At 45.9% G+C, this 17,903-nt stretch overlaps 1 protein-coding gene across 2 annotated transcripts in view; it reads right to left on the bottom strand.

Moving 5' to 3' along the window:
• SMOC1 (SPARC related modular calcium binding 1) overlaps positions 1–17,903 on the bottom strand; it is a gene marked incomplete at both ends in the record, with an annotated part of 154,005 nt that overhangs the window by 22,413 nt on the left and 113,689 nt on the right. The window contains 2 exons of one of the 2 annotated variants that reach the window (XM_079699529.1): positions 11,583–11,663; positions 13,676–13,765. In XM_079699529.1, coding sequence (XP_079555655.1) covers positions 11,583–11,663; positions 13,676–13,765 — 171 coding nt within the window. The remainder of the gene's footprint in view (positions 1–11,582; positions 11,664–13,675; positions 13,766–17,903) is intronic. The other variant, XM_079699530.1, reaches the window with a different exon arrangement.

Raw genomic sequence — 17,903 nt, 5'->3', positions numbered from 1 at the left:
CCCACCCACATCACAGAGGGTCATCTGCTTTACTTCAAGTCAATTGATTATAAATGTTAATCACATCTACAATAATACCTTTGCAGCAACATCTACACTAGTGTTTGACCAAACTGGCTACTGTGGCCCAGCCAAGTTGGCCCCTAAAATTAACCATCACTAGGTCCCTATGAAAAATGAGACCAAGAAAAAAGCCAAATCTGACAGAAAACCATACACAGAGAAGCTGAGAAGAGTCATGGGTCATAGAGACATGACTTGGGAAGATGCCTTGATGAATGATGCAATCTTCCCAGAGAAAGAACCAGAAGCTCTCCTCCGAGTGGCGGCTCAGTTGCTAATTAAGGGCTGCTTCTCAGGCTGCCCTAACTAAGCATTGCCTATACTACAGACAAGGGAAGTGGGATGCTGACAGGGCTGAGGGCAATGTCCTGAGAGAGGATGGTGCTCCTGGTGTCTCAGATCTAATGTGAGATCCTGAGTAACAGAGGAGATTAGGGCTCACAGAGAGGATGCAGAGGCGGTCAGGGGCCTTCCTGGCCCCAGGCTCTCACACAGGCTGGTACTGGGTGTACGCTGGTACCATGGCAGGCTCTGGAGGGGTCAGAAAAGTTTTGTAAGACGTAGCAAGAAGAAAGAACTAACCACAAGATCTTAACTTACCCTCATTCCGGGCCTCCTCCATCCCCAAAGCTTTCCCTGGGGGGTCCCACCTAGAGCAAAGCCTCTCTCTGCTGAGTCTGAGTATCTGTTCCCCTGCTGGACCCCTCACCCTTAGCACCAGGACTTAACAAGACTGCAAGCTCCTGAGGGCAAGGACCCTATCGCATACTTCCTGATCCTTCCCCACACCCATCCCTGACCTGCAGCGCCTCACTCATAGGAGAACCACAGGGTCTTGGGTATAAAGGATCCACAGAGTATTTAGCCCAAGAACCCCTCTATTGCTGAATCTCTGCTGTTCCATCCCAAGCCACAGGATTCTGTTCTGGCCTGACACTTCAGTGATGGGACCACCCACCTCTGAGTCAAGGCCAAGTTATGGGGGATGAGACCACAGAGGCCAGAAAAAGAAAATGTGTCCCTTTGACTCATCCTGGGAAATGCCACATTCAATCCTCAGACCATCCAGCACTAGATTTTCTTAAGGGAAAAATCAATACACAGTTACCCGCCTGAAAAACAAGAGGAGCTTATCTATGTTTCGTTGCAAAAGGAATCATCCCACTGGGCCAAGAATATTAAAGGAAACACTAGCATTGTGTCGGCTACAGTTACCCTGAAGCCCCTTCAAATACCTCACACCCACTTAGCCTCTTATCAAAAATGAATGAAATGCTGAAGGATAACCCAAAATAACAAGCCTTCTGTTAAAAACAACTTTTCCTGAATCACAACATGAAATTCCAGAGGCGTAAGAAATCACATGGCTCCTGCCTCGGGAGCCTCTGGGTTGGCATGAGTGGCGTGTGCTGTCGGGACAGTTGCAGAGAATCTGGCCGAAGAGGAGACTGCGGGAACAAAAGGAGGGACCAGAGGGACCAGGCTTGAAGGCACTGACTTGCCTCTTTTTGAGGGGCTGGCCCGGGGACTGGACATGTGGTCTCCAAGGAGGAGATGCTGCAGAGTGCACATCTTGGGGAGTGATTCACAGGACATCACTGAACAGCCCTTTCTGTTCATTTGGCCACACAGGGTTCAGCACCCATCCCCCGGAGGACTGCTTTTCTGCCCTCCCATCATGTCTGGCACCAAGCTGCCACTTGGCCATCAGCAATCCCCAAGTCTCAGAGTCATCCAGGGACTCCGAGAACACCCTGAAGAGGAGGGGACCTCAAAGAACCATTCCTCAGGGCTCCCTTTGGAACAGACAATGGTCAGGAAAAGAGAGGTCCTGTCAGGGCAGGAAAGAGGCAGACTCCCTGATAAACAGAACAAGGTCAGTCCTTGAAATTGTGCTCAGGTGTGTATCAAGTAGGGGTGGAGGGAGTGAGAATAGAAACAGAATATGCACAAATTTAAAAGGTCACCTCTTCCACTGGAATGGGTTTCTCCATTTAATATCATCTAAAGGCCCTTTTCCCCATAGAGTAGGCAGGCGAATGATGTGAAGAAGATAACATCATCACCCAATCTTAACCTACAAAGGGACCTTGGACCACGTCTCTGGAGGAGGGCACCCCTTCTGATGAACTCACTGGCCAAGTGAAGAGATGTTGTTCAGCTCTGGTCATGGGAGAAATGAGGATGGTGTAAAAGCTCAGTCGGTTGGCTGTTCCCAAACACCAGGGGGAACTCCAGCAGTCAGAGGGAAGAGCTTCTAGGAACAGGAGTCAGGGTGAGATGGGGATACCTGGGCTTCCTCGCCAAGGCTGAGAGCAAGAGGAAGCGCCTAGCACTCCTGCCCCTGCAACTCCAGCCCAGGCCTGGCACGTGGGAGTTTCTGTCACTGCTCACGGAAGTCAACAACAATCGGAATAGAAGCAGAATAGCTCGGTGGTCAAGAGCGCGGGCTTGGGGTCAGATGGATCAACCTCCACCACTTGTTAGGTCTGTTTACTTTAGCTCTCTAAGTCCCAGGTCCTTACCTGTAAAAGTAAGGGTAACCACAGCACAGGACTCACAGGGTCATTGTGAGGATGAAACACAATAGTATATGTAAAGCGTTTAACCCAGTGCCATAGTTAGTTGATAAGTGGTAGGTTATTAGCTGGTCTAGGGTAGCAGTGTCCTCAGCCAATGTACAGCAAACCCGGCCTTCCTGACCCATCCCCGTGAATGACCAGTCTCTCAGGTGGACTTCAGGGATGACCAAGGGCGGGGTAGTGGGAGCAGTCTGCTCTAGGTACAGGCAATGAGGGGCACACTGTCTTTAGTTTACCTAAAAAAATAATAACATAACTAAGCACCAGTCTACTTTCAAAGACCACTATGTCAGAAACTCAAAACAATGTCTGTGATAGAATATCCCTCCCCTCTGGGGTGGACCGCACCTCCGCCCCTGTTTTTGACACACCACTGCCTGATGGTCAGCTCCTTCCTTAGATGCTCCTTCTGTTTCTTTCCTTGGCCCCCTTAGCACCAAGTAGAGGCCTTGGCACACAATAGCTATTGATGGGCCTGTGGCCCTGGGCAAGGTCCTTACTAGTCTGGGCTCCTTTTCCTCATTTAAAATGAAGTGGTGGCACATATGGTCACCTTATCTTTGACAAAGGACGCAAGAATATACAATGGAGAAAAGACAGCCTCTTCAATAAGTGGTGCTGGGAAAACTGGACAGCTACATGTAAAAGAATGAAATTAGAACACTCCCTAACACCATACACAAAAATAAACTCAAAATGGATTAAAGACCTAAATGTAAGGCCAGACACTATAGAACTCTTAGAGGAAAACATAGGCAGAACACTCTATGACATAAACCACAGCAAGATCCTTTTTGACCCACCTCCTAGAGAAATGGAAATAAAAACAAAAAGAAACAAATGGGACCTAATGAAGCTTAAAAGCTGCTGCACAGCAAAGGAAACCATAAACTAGATGAAAAGACAACCCTCAGAATGGGAGAAAATATTTGCAACTGACAAAGGATTAATCTCCAAAATATACAAGCAGCTCATGCAGCTCAATATCAGAAAAACAGACAAGCCAATCCAAAATTGCACAGAAGATCTAAATAGACATTTCTCCAAAGAAGATATACAGATTGCCAATAAACACATGAAAGGATGCTCAACATCATTAATCATTAGAGAAATGCAAATCAAAACTACAACGAGGTATCACCTCACACCAGTCAGAATGGCAAGCATCAAAAATTCTACAAACAACAAATGCTGGAGAGGGTGTGGAGAAAAGGGGACCCTCTTGCACTGTTGGTGGGAATGTAAATTGATACAGCCACTATGGAGAACAGTATGGAGGTTCCTTAAAAAACTACAGATAGAACTACCATATGACCCAGCAATCCCACTACTGGTCATATACCCTGAGAAAACCATAATTCAAAAAGAGTCATGTACCATAATGTTTATTGCAGCTCCATTTACAATAGCCAGGATATGGAAACAACCTAAGTGTCCATCGACAGATGAATGGATAAAGAAGATGTGGCACATATATGCAATGGAATATTACTCAGCCATAAAAAGAAACGAAATTGAGTTATTTGTAGTGAGGTGGATGGACCTAGAGTCAGTCATAGAGAGTGAAGTAAGTCAGAAAGAGAAAAACAAATACCATATTCTAACACATATATATGGAATCTAAAAAAAAAGAAAAAATGGTTCTGATGAACCTAGGGGCAGGACAGGAATAAAGACGCAGAAGTAGAGAATGGACTTGAGGACACGGGGAGGGGAAAGGGTAAGCTGGGACGAAGTGAGAGAGTGGCATGGACATATATACACTACCAATTGTAAAATAGATAGCTAGTGGGAAGCAGCTGCATGGCACAGGGAGATCAGCTCGGTGCTTTGTGGTCACCTAGAGGGGTGGGATAGGGAGGGTGGGAGGGAGACGCAAGAGGGAGGGGATATGGGGATATATGTATACATATAGCTGATTCACTTTGTCATGCAGCAGAAACTAACACACCATTGTAAAGCAATTACACTCCAATAAAGATATAAAAAATAAAAAATAAAAATAAAATGAAGCGGTGGTACTAGAGGCTACGGTTCCCATGGCCCACAGACTTACTACTAGCCCAGAGCTTCCCCACAGCTCAGAGGGGGATCCAGCTCAGCCTCCCCCGCCCCAGGGGAGCCCAAGCACCAGCAAGCGGCTGAGTGAGGCGCAAGGCTGCTAGGGGCCTTCAGATTCGCCCCCACGCCTGGCACCCCCCTCCACGGTCATACTGTGTCCAGCCGTCTGTGGCTCAGAGGCTCCCCCGAGAGCAAAACTAACAACGCCTGCCCCACGTCCCCAAAGCACCCACTCACAGGAGTGTTTGCAGGGGGCTCTGTAAATAGGGCACAGTGCTGGGATGAAGTGTAGTGGATGAGGGCGTGTAAGGGACAATTACAAACCAACCAGCCTGTCTAAATAATTTCTCCCTGGGGCACCTAAAATGGCCATGCATGGTTCACCGGTGTCTGAAGCAGTGACCTCGTCCTTCCCACACAGACAGAAACTGAAAAGTGGAGGAAAACAAGATATAAATTCTACAGAAGATATTTCTTCTAGGGTGGATTGTCCCAATATAGTATATAGGCACTTTTTTCAAACTTTTCCCCCAAAGCATCACTGACTCACATCCACTCAAATTTTAGAAAAGGCTCCATCTCTACTGACTCACGCCATTAAGTGAGCTCATATGACCCTTCCACCAAAAAGAATACAAAACGCTTCAGAGTGGTTTTGCAACGACAAGTACTGAGAAGTGGCAAGCTGGCGTCTTCCTAGTTTTTCTCAGTAACTTTGTTGACCTTGACCTGATAAGCTCTGTCCTTTAAGGGCAAGAGCTGGCAAATAAAAATTCAGGCGAGAAGGAAGGAGGGGTCATGGGCCAAGGCGGGGAGATGGAAGAGATATTTTTTAATTTGTCAAATAAAGTACTATAACTTCACACTTCATCCCCCAAACAACAATGTTGCACATGTGAGTGTGTTAATAAGATATATCCCCTGCTTACTTCCAAAGCCATTTTACAAATAAACACAGAATGAGGACCCTCGGACCAAAGCAGAGATAGTAGCTGCCTTCTAGCAAATTGGCAGAAGCCAATTACAATACCTCGGCAGGGCCTCCAATTATGTTTTTTTTTTTTTTTTTTTTTTTTTTTTTTTTTTTGCGGTACGCGGGCCTCTCACTGTTGTGGTCTCTCCCGTTGCGGAGCACAGGCTCTGGTCGCGCAGGCTCAGCGGCCATGGCTCACGGGCCCAGCCGCTCCGCGGCATGTGGGATCTTCCCAGACTGGGGCACGAACCCGTGTCCCCTGCATCGGCAGGCGGACTCTCAACCACTGCGCCACCAGGGAAGCCCTCCAATTATGTTTTTTTAGCAGCAGAGGCCAAAGGAGAACATTGGGATGTGGTGGTTTTGCTCTTAACACCACAAAGCATACATACTCAATAAAATCTTTGCTGGTGGAGCAAGTTCCAGACCCCTCCCAACCACCACTGCACCTCTGTGTTCCAAGCAGACAACATGGGGTGCAGGAGCAAGGCCACTGGGAAAACTAATTTTAAAACCAGGTTAAGAGGGACTGTGGAGCCAGGCTCTCTGGAGCCTCCAATCGTGTTTCAGCTCCTCCTGGCAAAGGGAGAACTTGAGAAAGGCCTTTGTTGCCAGGGAGAAAGCCATAGGGATGGCCACCCATGCCTGTCCCCGGCTCTATTCTACAGGCCCTGGTGGATCAAGACACCTGCATAAGATAGATGCGCAGACGTCCAGAAGGCCAGTGATAGACATAAACATCAAGGCTCTGTTTTTATACAGGTATTTTAAACGCACACGAGTCCAGCCCCATCCGCGGCTGCTGGCGTTCGTGGATGACTCGTTCTTCCTCCCAGCCACGTTGTGTGTGAGGTGCCAGGTGGCTGTGAGGTATTTGCTTACAACAGCTACCGCTGGTTTCCCTGAGAACTGTTTATTTTTCCAGGCCTAAGGTTATTACATCACCCCGCGGTTTCTGGGCAGGCCAAGAGCACTGGTTTGGTGGGCGGGGGATCCAGCCAGGAGGTGCTGTTGCCTCTGTGACCCCAAATCCCAGTCCTAGCAGCAGCCATCCCAGCAGGAGCTTCCAGGTGAGGGAGGAGCATCCAAAATGTGACCAATGGGCCCAAAAAGCAGGCCTAGAAGTGCACCGATCTGAGCCTGGCAGGTAAGGACAGGATGCTGTAAACATCTTACTTGTGATGTAGATGGTGAGAGAGGCAAACCCTCTCACTTACCAGGGGCACAGGGGTCACTGTCATGGCAGAACTTATAAGAAATGCATTTCCACCTTGTGTCCCCGCTGATGGCTTGTTTGCAGGGAGCAGAGTTGCCACCAGCTGCTGCATTCACAGATCTACAGAAGGAGGGTCTGCCAGGCAAGGAGGCAAGGAAGGAAGGGCGTGGTCCTTTTGGATTTAACCCACAGGGCTAGGTTCTAGGGCTTCTTGGAGTCCCAGATCAGATCATGAAGGAAGTGAACTAGAAAAGATGGAGATAAAGGGAAGAAAGAAATGGGGGGGAGGAAGGGAAGTCCAGTGACCTCAGAGGGGCCACAGGAGGGAACCAGGCGGAGACAGAGGCGAAGGGCCTTCTTACATGCCTTGAGGGCATGGTTTGCAAGAAGAACAGAGTGAAGGCTCACGAGACCACGTTTCCTGGGAGATGGCATTTTCCCAGAGGAGAAAGCACAGAGTTTTGTCATACAGAAAGAGAAAAAAAACAAGACTTTTATCAATCACAGCTGTGGGAAAGTGCCTGCCTGTAGTAAAATCCAAAGCAGTAAGATATGGATGAAGGATGAGATGAAGCCTAATTTTTGTCATTTCCTTAATCTCTTTACTCGCTTCTCTAAGATGTACTATAGATGATTACAATTTTTTGAAATTCTAGTTATACTGAGAAATGCCTTCGTCACTAGCCCCTGATACCAAAAACTCAGCAAGAGTTCCTGTTTTCTTATAAAAGCAGAACAGAGTCTCTGGCCAGCTTGTATAGGAGAAGATGCTGTCTCTCAAATTCTAGGATGTTCGCCGCCAGGTGTGCTGTCTGCCTGGTTGCAAGAAGAATTCCTGGTACAATGGAGGCGAGAATCAAACAGAAGTTCAACAGGCAAACCTGCTGCTTCTGACCCTGCCACATACTCAGAAGGAGACACTGACCATGATGAACACATGACAAAGCCTTAAAAACAGGGGCCAAAACCTCCAGGAGGAGGGAAGGAGACAGGATAAGTCTGCAGGCATATGTGTCATGTTATTGCAAAACTTCAGCTGCCCAGTGGAACCTTTCCAATATCAACAGTCCCCAGGCCAGAAGACAAACCTGGCGTCACAGGGTCTGAGTGTGAAAGAAGGATGTTTGGGGTGTAAAAGAAACTGGGATGCCTTTTTGCCTCTGAGAGAGAGAAAGCTGAGAAGAGCTCTCACTCAGTCGGCTCTCAGAGTCCCACTCCAACCTCCCCAGAGGCAAAGATAGAAGCTCTCCTGGACCCAGAATCTTTCATTAAACTCCAATGGCAAAGTGTCCCAGGGGCCTGACTCAGAGGCTCTAGTCCATACCAGAGCCAGCCGCCCAGACCCAAGTTAACATACAAGTCTATCTGACTTCTCATCAGACCAAGTGAGATCATGTGAAAAGTGGCTAGCACAATACGTCAGGATATTCCATTGAGGTTTTTTTCAATAATTCATGTACACCTACTATGTGCCAGGCATTTTAGATACATTGAATTCTCAGAAAAATCCTGCAAGGCATTCATGATTTTAACTAATAAGTAAGGAAATCAAAGCTCAGGGTAGTTAATTAACTTTCTCAAGGTAACCCAGCCTCTCAGTGGGAAGCAAGCATCGGAAGCCAGGTCTATAGGTTTGCCTGATACCAAAGCCCATGCTTCTACCATTATGTGGTTGATCTTGTCTACATACAAAAGATTCCCTACCCCCCACCTATGAAGGCCAAGCCTCAGGATGCTTCCTGGGCAACCCACTTGTGAGAGCACGCACAGGACAGGATGTTAAAGCTCACGTGAAAGCAGAAAGTGCAATGTGAGCTGCCTAAAGAGTTTTGCACTAATGCAGGCTTCCCCAGGCATGTCAGGAAACATCTCAGGAGGTACAGTCCCTACTTCTAGGAAAGGGGCCCCAAAACATGAGAAAGACACACCCCGCTATACACGCTCCCATCCAAATGCTTCTACTTCAATCTTGTATAACGGGGCCAGCAAACTTTTTTTTCTGTAAAGGGTCAGATCATATTTTAGGCTTTGCAGGCCAGACAGTCTCTGTCACAACTCTTCAACTCGATGGTTGCAGCACGGAAACAGCCATAGACAGTATGTAAAGAAATGGACATGGCTGTGTTCCAATACAACTTTGTTTGCAAAATCAGGCAAGTGGCCATTTGCCAACCTCTGTTACATGCCTATGTGACACAGTGTCCCTCACACCTAATTACATCAAAAAGGTTGACAGGCACTCAGTCAGTTTTACCAGCTGATCATGATGGAGCATGTCCCTAGTTTATTAGAAAATGCCTATGGTCTCAATCTCTGATCGTGATTGCTGGTCTCAGTTACTCCCAGGGAACCTTTAGCTCTCCTCCAACTATCCTGTCCTATACGCTAAACTTACAGACATAACTGGGGCAAACCAGGAAAAAATAAAGGTGGCTGGGTGCCTCTCACAAAAGGAAGGGGATTGTACCCGCCTGGAAACCATTTTTCAATATGATCCCATACTCATGCACTTGGAAACTACACAGGGGAAGAAGGAGTGGGAAGGGGAAGGACTTGACCAGAAGCAAACACCATCAAACTTGACATTGTCTCTTTACTGTACACAGAGAATGCAGCCCAAGAAGATAGGCACTCTCTTCCCCAAAAGAAGTCATTTTCTCCAGCCCCACCACTTACTAGCTGTGACCCAGGACACGTTACTTCCTCTCTCTCATCCTTTGACTCTTCATCTGTAAAATGGGGATATTAACAATACTTATAGGGTTATGGTGACCCTCAAATGAGATAACACACAGCTGATATGGACTAGCTACGATGACACTGATGATTCTGGCTTTACTGATGATGATCTTTTCTCCTCGTCCTTCTCCAAAGCAAACACGTTGAGCTAGATTCTCTAATAGATACAATAGACAGGCCGAAAGCCCTTGCCTTCACAGAGTATAACTTAGGTAGAGAAATTAACCACTGGTAGGCAGAAAAAAATCATGGAAGCGTTGCTAAATGTCAAACGAATGCTTCAGGGCAAAAGGTGCTGTGTAATTTCAGGGAGAGCTCTCCCTCTTATCTACCCTTTGGTCACTGTATGAGAATTGAGCCTCCTACTGGGTCTCTGCAGACCTGCTGGGGGCTCAGGGAATGCAGGGACCTTTTGCAGATATCACTTCCAGATACCACAGGCACCAAAACCACTTCTCTTTGACTGATCATATTTGCCTAACAGTGAAGGGGGAGTGGAGGAAGGATCTAAGAAGCTTCCTAATAGATGTTTTGCTTAGGGTGACAGTCACAAATTCTTTCTTGATTGAAGAATTCTCACTAGAAGAAGTATCGTTAATATTCCCATTTCCCCTGCCAATGATGATGATGATAATAAATACAATTGTACCTACAATTTATCATGCACTTACTATTTATCACTTGGCCAGACATTGGTTAAGTACCATACAGACTAACTCAGTTAATCTTTACTCACTGTCCTTTAAGGGAGAGATTATGATCCTGGCTGAGAACTGAGGCTCAGTGGGCGTGGCCGGGGCAGGGGTGGGGCAGGCATTTAACTTGACTGGGTCACTTACTAAGTGTTGGAGCCAGAACGAGAACCCTTGTTTGCTGATTCCAAAGCCTGTGTTTTAACCATGGCACTGTTCTGTCAAAGACTCTGGCCCATGGGATGTCACATGGGCTCCTTCCCACCCCAGCATCCCACACCTCCTCCGGCTTCTATCCAACAGGGAACCAGACACATGCCGAGGTACTCAGCAGGAAAAATCAACCAGGGCTATGTGACTTCACCTCACGGTCTAAACCATTCCGTGCACTCCAGTCCCCATGACCTTTAGGACAAAGCTGGCATACTATACAGATAAACCAAAAGGGGGGCAAGGATAGCACACTCATTCATTAATGGTCATGCAAAACCCTGCCTGCCAGGTGACAGGGATGTATCTTTAGTTTACAGCCCCTGCTATCTATCAGGAAATGATGATATGACTAAATTCAACAACCAGGCATAAATATGCCAAGTAGCGTTTCTCACAACGAAGTCTGAGGCTGAAAGAAGGATGATTCCCCCCGATAGAGATACAGACTGGATCTGTTAATACATTTTCCTGTCGATGGACATTTGGTTTTTTTTTATGGTAAATGAACTTTATCAACTTTGGTCTTCATTGATGGTAAATGAACTCTAATCTGACCACTCTTCAGAAATTACTACCTTTCTACAAGGGTTCAGCCAGTACCAAAACCTGAACACTCACAAGACCCTCAAAAGATCAAACCAGAAAAGATAAGATTGGAGGCTGCTATTTAGAGCCTTAAAAACACATAGATCCAAGGCTCTTAAGGTTTGAAGTCCAACTTCTCTATGCCCAGCCATTCTTCTTTCAAATTCTTCTGCATGGTATATAGAAAGTCAATTAAAATATTAAAACATACCATCAAATTTTTTTAGCTAAAAGGATCAACTACTCATGAAAGACGATCCCTAAGCTATTAATTGAAGACAAAGTTGGAAGGGATTAACCCATCGCATCTCTGCATTTTACAGCTGTGGAAGAAACTGAAGGCCAAACTTGTTAAATGACTTGCCCAAGCCCACACAGAGATAGTCATGAAGCAACCATATGGCACCCGTGGACAGATCAAGTTCATATCAATACATAATCCAAGGCAGATTATTTACCTGAATTTCTTACATTGGTATTGTTCAGTTTGGAGTCCTTGATTACCAAGTGTTTAATCCAGAGAGTGGGAGCTGTGATTTCTGGAAAAAAAAAAAAAGAAGAAGAGAGAAAATAATGTCTGGGCAAAGAGAGTATGTAACTTGGAGTGTAACCCCCAGACTTTTTAACAGCTTTTTTAAAAGCCTGAGGCATCAAGGCTTGAGCCATCTCCCTCATCCCATATCCACTTTGTCCCAACACCCTCTTGCTTCCTTTCTATGGAAGATCATCTCCCCATCAGCTCATAGGAGCCAACCAGGGCCTCCTGTGCTGGGAAGCCGAGTGGTCAGAGTCCAGAGGCACTGAGCCACTCCATCCAGGAATAAAAATATTATCCCAGGAGGTGAGGAACACGCGCCAAGCCAAGGCTTTCTCAGCTGCTTCCCTGGAAGAAGATTTAAAGGGGGTAAATCAACAAACAAATGCCAAACAAACCACAGAGACCATTTTAGAGGAAACAGCTGAGCCACAGCAGGTTTTAGCTTGCTGAGACTCTTCTTCACATGGGGAAGAAAGTAATGGGTCTAATGTGTGCTTCAATCCCCTTTCTAATAGTTTCTCATCAAACAGAGGCTGAATTCCTCCATCCAGAGAGTTCCAGGGTGCCTCCAGGCTCTCCAGGGGTGGGGTCACCCAGTGGACAGGTGCCATGGAAATCTGAGGATGACCGTGAACACACTGTAGAGTGGCGAGATCTTCCATGAGTGTGTTGGAAAGGTGTTCCAAGCTGACATGGTCTCCATTCCACTCCCCCCAGCCCAATCAATCCTCCAGGGCCCCAGACTTGCCAATGATCTAGAACATTTGTAGATCACAGGAACATTTTAACTTCTAGGCATGAACACACACATATGTTCCACTCCATGACCAGTTGCAAAGGATATTTCACATTTCTATCTAAAGCTGAGCCTGGGCTAGGGACATTCTTAGCCATAGAACCAACCAGTGGCATCATTTCTTTTTATTCCTCTGTCTCACTGTCCAGTCTTAGGATCCAAGTCTGGATATACTCGGCTGAAAGCTGCTGAAAGGTTGCCATATATCGCACTGAGCTCCACATCTCATTGTCAGACTTTCTAGAAACCGCACTCTGCCAAGCTTCCTGCTCCTCCTCATGGGAGCCTGGAGTACTTAGCAAAGCACACTGAAGAATGTAGGCCCTGAGCAGCTCAAACTCAAATCAAAGCCAGCCTTCTGCACCCAAGCTCCTCCTGTCGATTCCTCATACTTCCAGAGATATCCAACCTCTATTTTGCCACCAACCACCATTTCTCTTAACCTAGAATTTCTCCTCTCCCAAATGTCTTGACTCAACTCTCAAGGTCCCTACAACTCAGCCAAACCAGCTCCATACACCAGTCTCTTTCCTGCTACTTTCCTCACTATACCCCGTCTCCACCATATTCTCTCCTTTGCCCATGCCAGTGCCCCTGCCTGGAACAGCCTGATTCCTCCCCCACATTTTCAAGATCCAGCTCAAGTTCCCTCTCTTCACGGAATCTTTTCCCATACCACTGTGATCTCTTTCTTCCATACATGTTTATTACAGAAAACAAACAACTGAGACCATATAATTCCATACATAAAGTTCTCCTATAGTTGCCGATCTCCTGAGAGAAAAGGCTTCCATCTCATCTACTTCCCCTTTGTCCCCCCAGAGGCCTCCCACAATGCTGGGCACAGAACACTACAGGAACTTGTTAAGTGCTGATTCATTTAGAAAAGGGATGCTGCTGGCCTGTCTTTCTCAGCCCTGGCTCTTTGGTCTTGGCAGCCCGCAGGGTCCATCCAGGCTGTGTTATTATTGGACGTTAGCAGTCAGGGAGGAAGCCTGGCAAGAACAGAGGGCCTTTCCAGAAGTGGAGGGGGTACTAGTTCCTGGGAGGGTTTGCATTTTATAAAAGGTTAAAACAACCTGGCTTAAACTGGGAAAAATTCAAATTAAAAAAGAAAAACACAATAATCGTAAAGCTTCAACCAACACCCGAAGGAAAGGCCTCCCCAAATCTGAACATGGGGGGAGAATTCGAATCGAAGTAATACAAGAGCTTACCGTCTCCGTCGAACACCGGCTGGGTCTCCATCGTGGGTGTCGGCTTAGACCCGTCATCTGAATTGAGGGTTAAAAAGAATCGAAAAGAGACTACCATTATTGAGGTAAATACTATCTACTCTCCAGCACTATTGAATGGTTGGGGTTTGCACATGGCCCGGCCAAGTCCCAGTGAACAGACCGAAGAGAAGGAAAAGAAAGAAGAAAAGAACAAGAAGGAGAAGAGAATCACAGAGAGACGCCAACAGTAAGGCAATCCAGGTGTGCGCTTGCCGTTCCAGGGAAGGGACCCAAGTGGTCATGGCTCTGCAGGACCCCTTCTCATAACCCTGTACCAGCACGACTCTGTCAGCCCTGTTCTTCCCTCAGGAAAGCTGGGAGGCCTATCTTCACCAGCAGCCCTGAGGTTTGGCCAGAAAGGTTAGGAGGTGTTGACACACTGGTGGCATCAAATTCTGAGGTCCCCAGCTCCTTCCTGCCCTCTTGTGAAAGGTACTAGCCAGTACCTTTCTAGTGGCCTTCACTGAAGAGCTTAAGGAAAACAGGAGAACACGGTGCCATTTCCTCCCAAAGTCCTAGCTATTTCTCCATCTGCATCTAAAAACAAAGTGAAGGTAAGAAGGACTATTTCTCTCTCCAGCATGCTGAGCTAAAAAGAATGGGGAATCCTTAGAACAGTTTTAACTCTGAAACAGCATGCACCCCAATTCCCAAGGAGAGATGGGGGCAAACAAAATGGGAGAAAACATGAGTAATTGCACCCTGGATTTGCTTTGAAATGCCTAACACAGTTGATAGGAGCAGGGAGTTCTCAGTAACCAAGTTCTAATACTTATGATCCTAGTAGTGTTGGCAGCTCTCTCTGTAGACCAAAAACCTCTACGGATCAGAGTAAGTTCAGACTTTATTTACCTTTCAGGACTCTGAATTATGTTCATCAAGATCCCAAAAGCTTAATTTTGAACAGTGTTTCTCAACTTTTTTTTTTTTATTGCCCATCCAAGGAGTATTTTTAGACTTTTTTTCCTAATTAATTTCCTAGTGAAATGTTAATAACAAAGATACATTGTATATCTGTTTGTGTACTGTATGTCTATCTGTGCTTTATGTGTAAAAAGAGCAAGTGCTCTTTTGTGCCCTAAGAACCACCTTCCACCTCCTTGGTGAAAGCTGGGAGCAGGTATCTTTACCTGTGTTGAGAACACATACTTCCGAGATGTTTCTGTTTTCTCCCTTGGGAGGGGGAGGGAAGGAGAGCACCGTGGTCTCGGACACTGTGGTTACACAATCCCTTCTCCCCAAGACCCCCAGAGATCTTTTAGGACTGAACACTATATTCTCCAAGCATTAACTATGGAGAATGCAAGTTCTCATATAGCCTGCAACGCCAGTCAGATCACCAATAATGACAGCCTTCACCATTTGGAGCTCCCAGAACTCTTGGCAGAGTTCCCTGCATCTTATCAGGGGAGGGAGAAAGAACACAGAGTCTTGATCCCTTTCTTACGCCAACACCCCACCTCTGGGATCTTAAGATTCAATAGCTATGGAGACCCTAACCTTTGCTTGAGGCTGAGGCCAGCAACCTGGCAGTTGTGTGACATCTGACCCTGCTATAATTCTCATGTACCAACGTAAGACCCAACTCCTGCAGCAGCCAGGGTGATCCTGAACTATCCGACAATCTCCCGCAGACATGAGACGTGGCAGGAGGGGAGGAGTAATGAAGCTGAATATCTTATTTGCCTCAAACTGGGGTCCAGAACAGCCATCTTTTGATGCCAAACTGTGTACGTTTGATCTGGAAGTCACTGAGGGAGAAGAAACACAGAGCAGAGCCACACAGTGTCATTTTTTAAAATGGCATCACTTCCCTGACTCTATTAACACCTCTTTCTATTGAATTCAATGAACCACTGAATGAAGTTTTTTGGCAGCTGCAATGCACATTTGGTTGCTGCTGCCGGATGCAGAGTTCACAGTCTAAATAGACCTGCACAGTGTGCTCAGCCCCTCCACACAGGGTGGCTTCATTTCAGGAGTCTTAAAGGGAACAAAGGGAAAGTGAGAAATCAAACATTCTCAGAGGGACAACGATGACAAGCCAAGTGAAAAATGGCTTATGAAATATTTTAATATTCAATTAAAAATCCTCCCATACTCCAAGAGCTGTATCTCCCTCTGGAGCAGGATGACAGAAAATACTCTGTTTACTTCTCCCATCATCCACATGAGAGACTGGGACTGCCCATCTGGTCCAGCAATCAGTAAAGAAATCTGCTGCTCAAGGGGAGGAAGGAGGGTTTCCAGTCTCCCCAGGGAAGTCGAGGACCTCCACGATTTCCCAGATGCAGGTCCAGAAGCCCACATAGCATGAAGCCACGTGCAGGGAGTGAATCTTCCTGCAGGGTAGGGTCACCGAGGGTGAAGACATACAGCTGCACTGCCACCATGGAGGCCCTAGACGGAAATCTTTATGAAGTGAGAAAAGGCAAAGTGCCCTGCTGCCAGGAGAGCCACCTGTGAAATCCAGCATGCCCCAAGGATGGGCAGCCAAGCCAAAGCCAATAGGACCCTCTGACCATCATCTCCGGGCACCTGGGCACCTGGCATCCAACCCAGCAAACAAGCGCACCCTTCTACCAAACATAGGTCCAAGGCCTGGGTCCAAGGTCCACATCAGGCCTGCTTCCTGGCAAGCCCTGGGGCAACACCAGGACCCACACTGGGCCTGGGGGAGAGAGAAAAGCTTCCGCATGTGCCCCTGGCCTCCCGGTCTCCAGTGGGGTCACAGTGCAGATACCGGCCTTGCAACCAACTAAGCTGGGTAACCTGGACCCCTCACTTTTCTTCTCTGGGCAGTGATATCCTCTTCTAAAAATGAAGGATGGCTGCACCCCTAGCCTCAGGACACTGGGTAGCTGTAAAAGACTCTAAAGGCCTCTTAAAGAAGGTATTAAATCATCGAGTGTTAAATCATCTTATCCAACTGCTTACTTTTAAAACTGGATTTGTAGAATTAAAATTCTATAAAGTTTTAAAAATAAAAAATAAAGTAAACCTTACAACTCAATAAGAAGACAAACAGCCTGATTTTAAAACGGGTAAAATATTTTAATAGACATTTCAAAGATGCATGGACAGCTAATAAATACACGAAAAGATGCTCAATATCATTAGTTGTTAGGAAACCACGAATTAAAACCACAGTGAGATACCACCACATACCTACTAGAATGGCTAAAATTTTTAAAATAGAAACTATCAAGAGACAAGGATGTGGAGAAACTCAAACCCTCATTCCTTGCTGATGGGAATGTAAAACTGGGTAGCCATGATGGAAAAGAGTCTGGCAAATTCTTTAAAAAGTTAAACATAAACTTACCATTCAATCCAGAAATTCCACTCCTGGGAATCTATCTAAGAAAAATAAAGACATATCCACCCAAAGACAAGTATACAAATACTGATAGCAGCATTATTCGTAATAGCCTTCAACTGGAAATAATCCAAATGTTCGTCTACTGGTGAAGAGATAACCAAATTGTGATATACCCATACAATGGAATATTACTTAGCAATTAAAAGGAATGAATTACTGATACGTGTAATAATATAGCTGAACTTCAAAAACATTATACTAAATGAAAGAAGCCATGTGCAAATACTCCATATTGTTTGATTCCATTCATATGAAATGCCTAGTAAAGATAAATCTATAGAGACAGAAAGCAGATACATGGTTGCCTGGAGGAGGGAGTGCGGTATAACTATAAATGGGTACAAGATTTCTTTGGGGGTGATGGAAACGTTCTCTGGTAATGACCGCACATCTCTATAACGGTACTAAATTCATTAAATTGTACATTTACAATGGGTAAATGTTATGGTATGTAATTATACCTTAATAAAGTTTTTAAAACAAAGCGGGGATGGAGTACAAAAGTCATCACAGGTAAATCATCAGGTGGCAGTAGCTAGATTATCGGAGCAATCCTTAATTTGGGGGGAGACTCTCCTGTATATCTTAAAGAAAAATATATCTGAATCTCAATTTACATGAATGCATATGATGATTTCATGTGCATGTATGTTTAATCTTGTTGATTCTTTTAGACCTCAAATTGTAAGACTTTCTTTCTCTTTGATACCATAATACTGTTTCAGACCGAGAAGAACATAGAATACTGAAAAAACCCGATTCAAAGATGACCATTTCTTTTACAGG

This window comes from Hyperoodon ampullatus (assembly GCF_949752795.1).
Source record: "Hyperoodon ampullatus genome assembly, chromosome: 3".
NCBI lineage: Eukaryota > Metazoa > Chordata > Mammalia > Artiodactyla > Ziphiidae > Hyperoodon > Hyperoodon ampullatus.
This window is presented reverse-complemented; position numbering and strand designations above follow the sequence as displayed.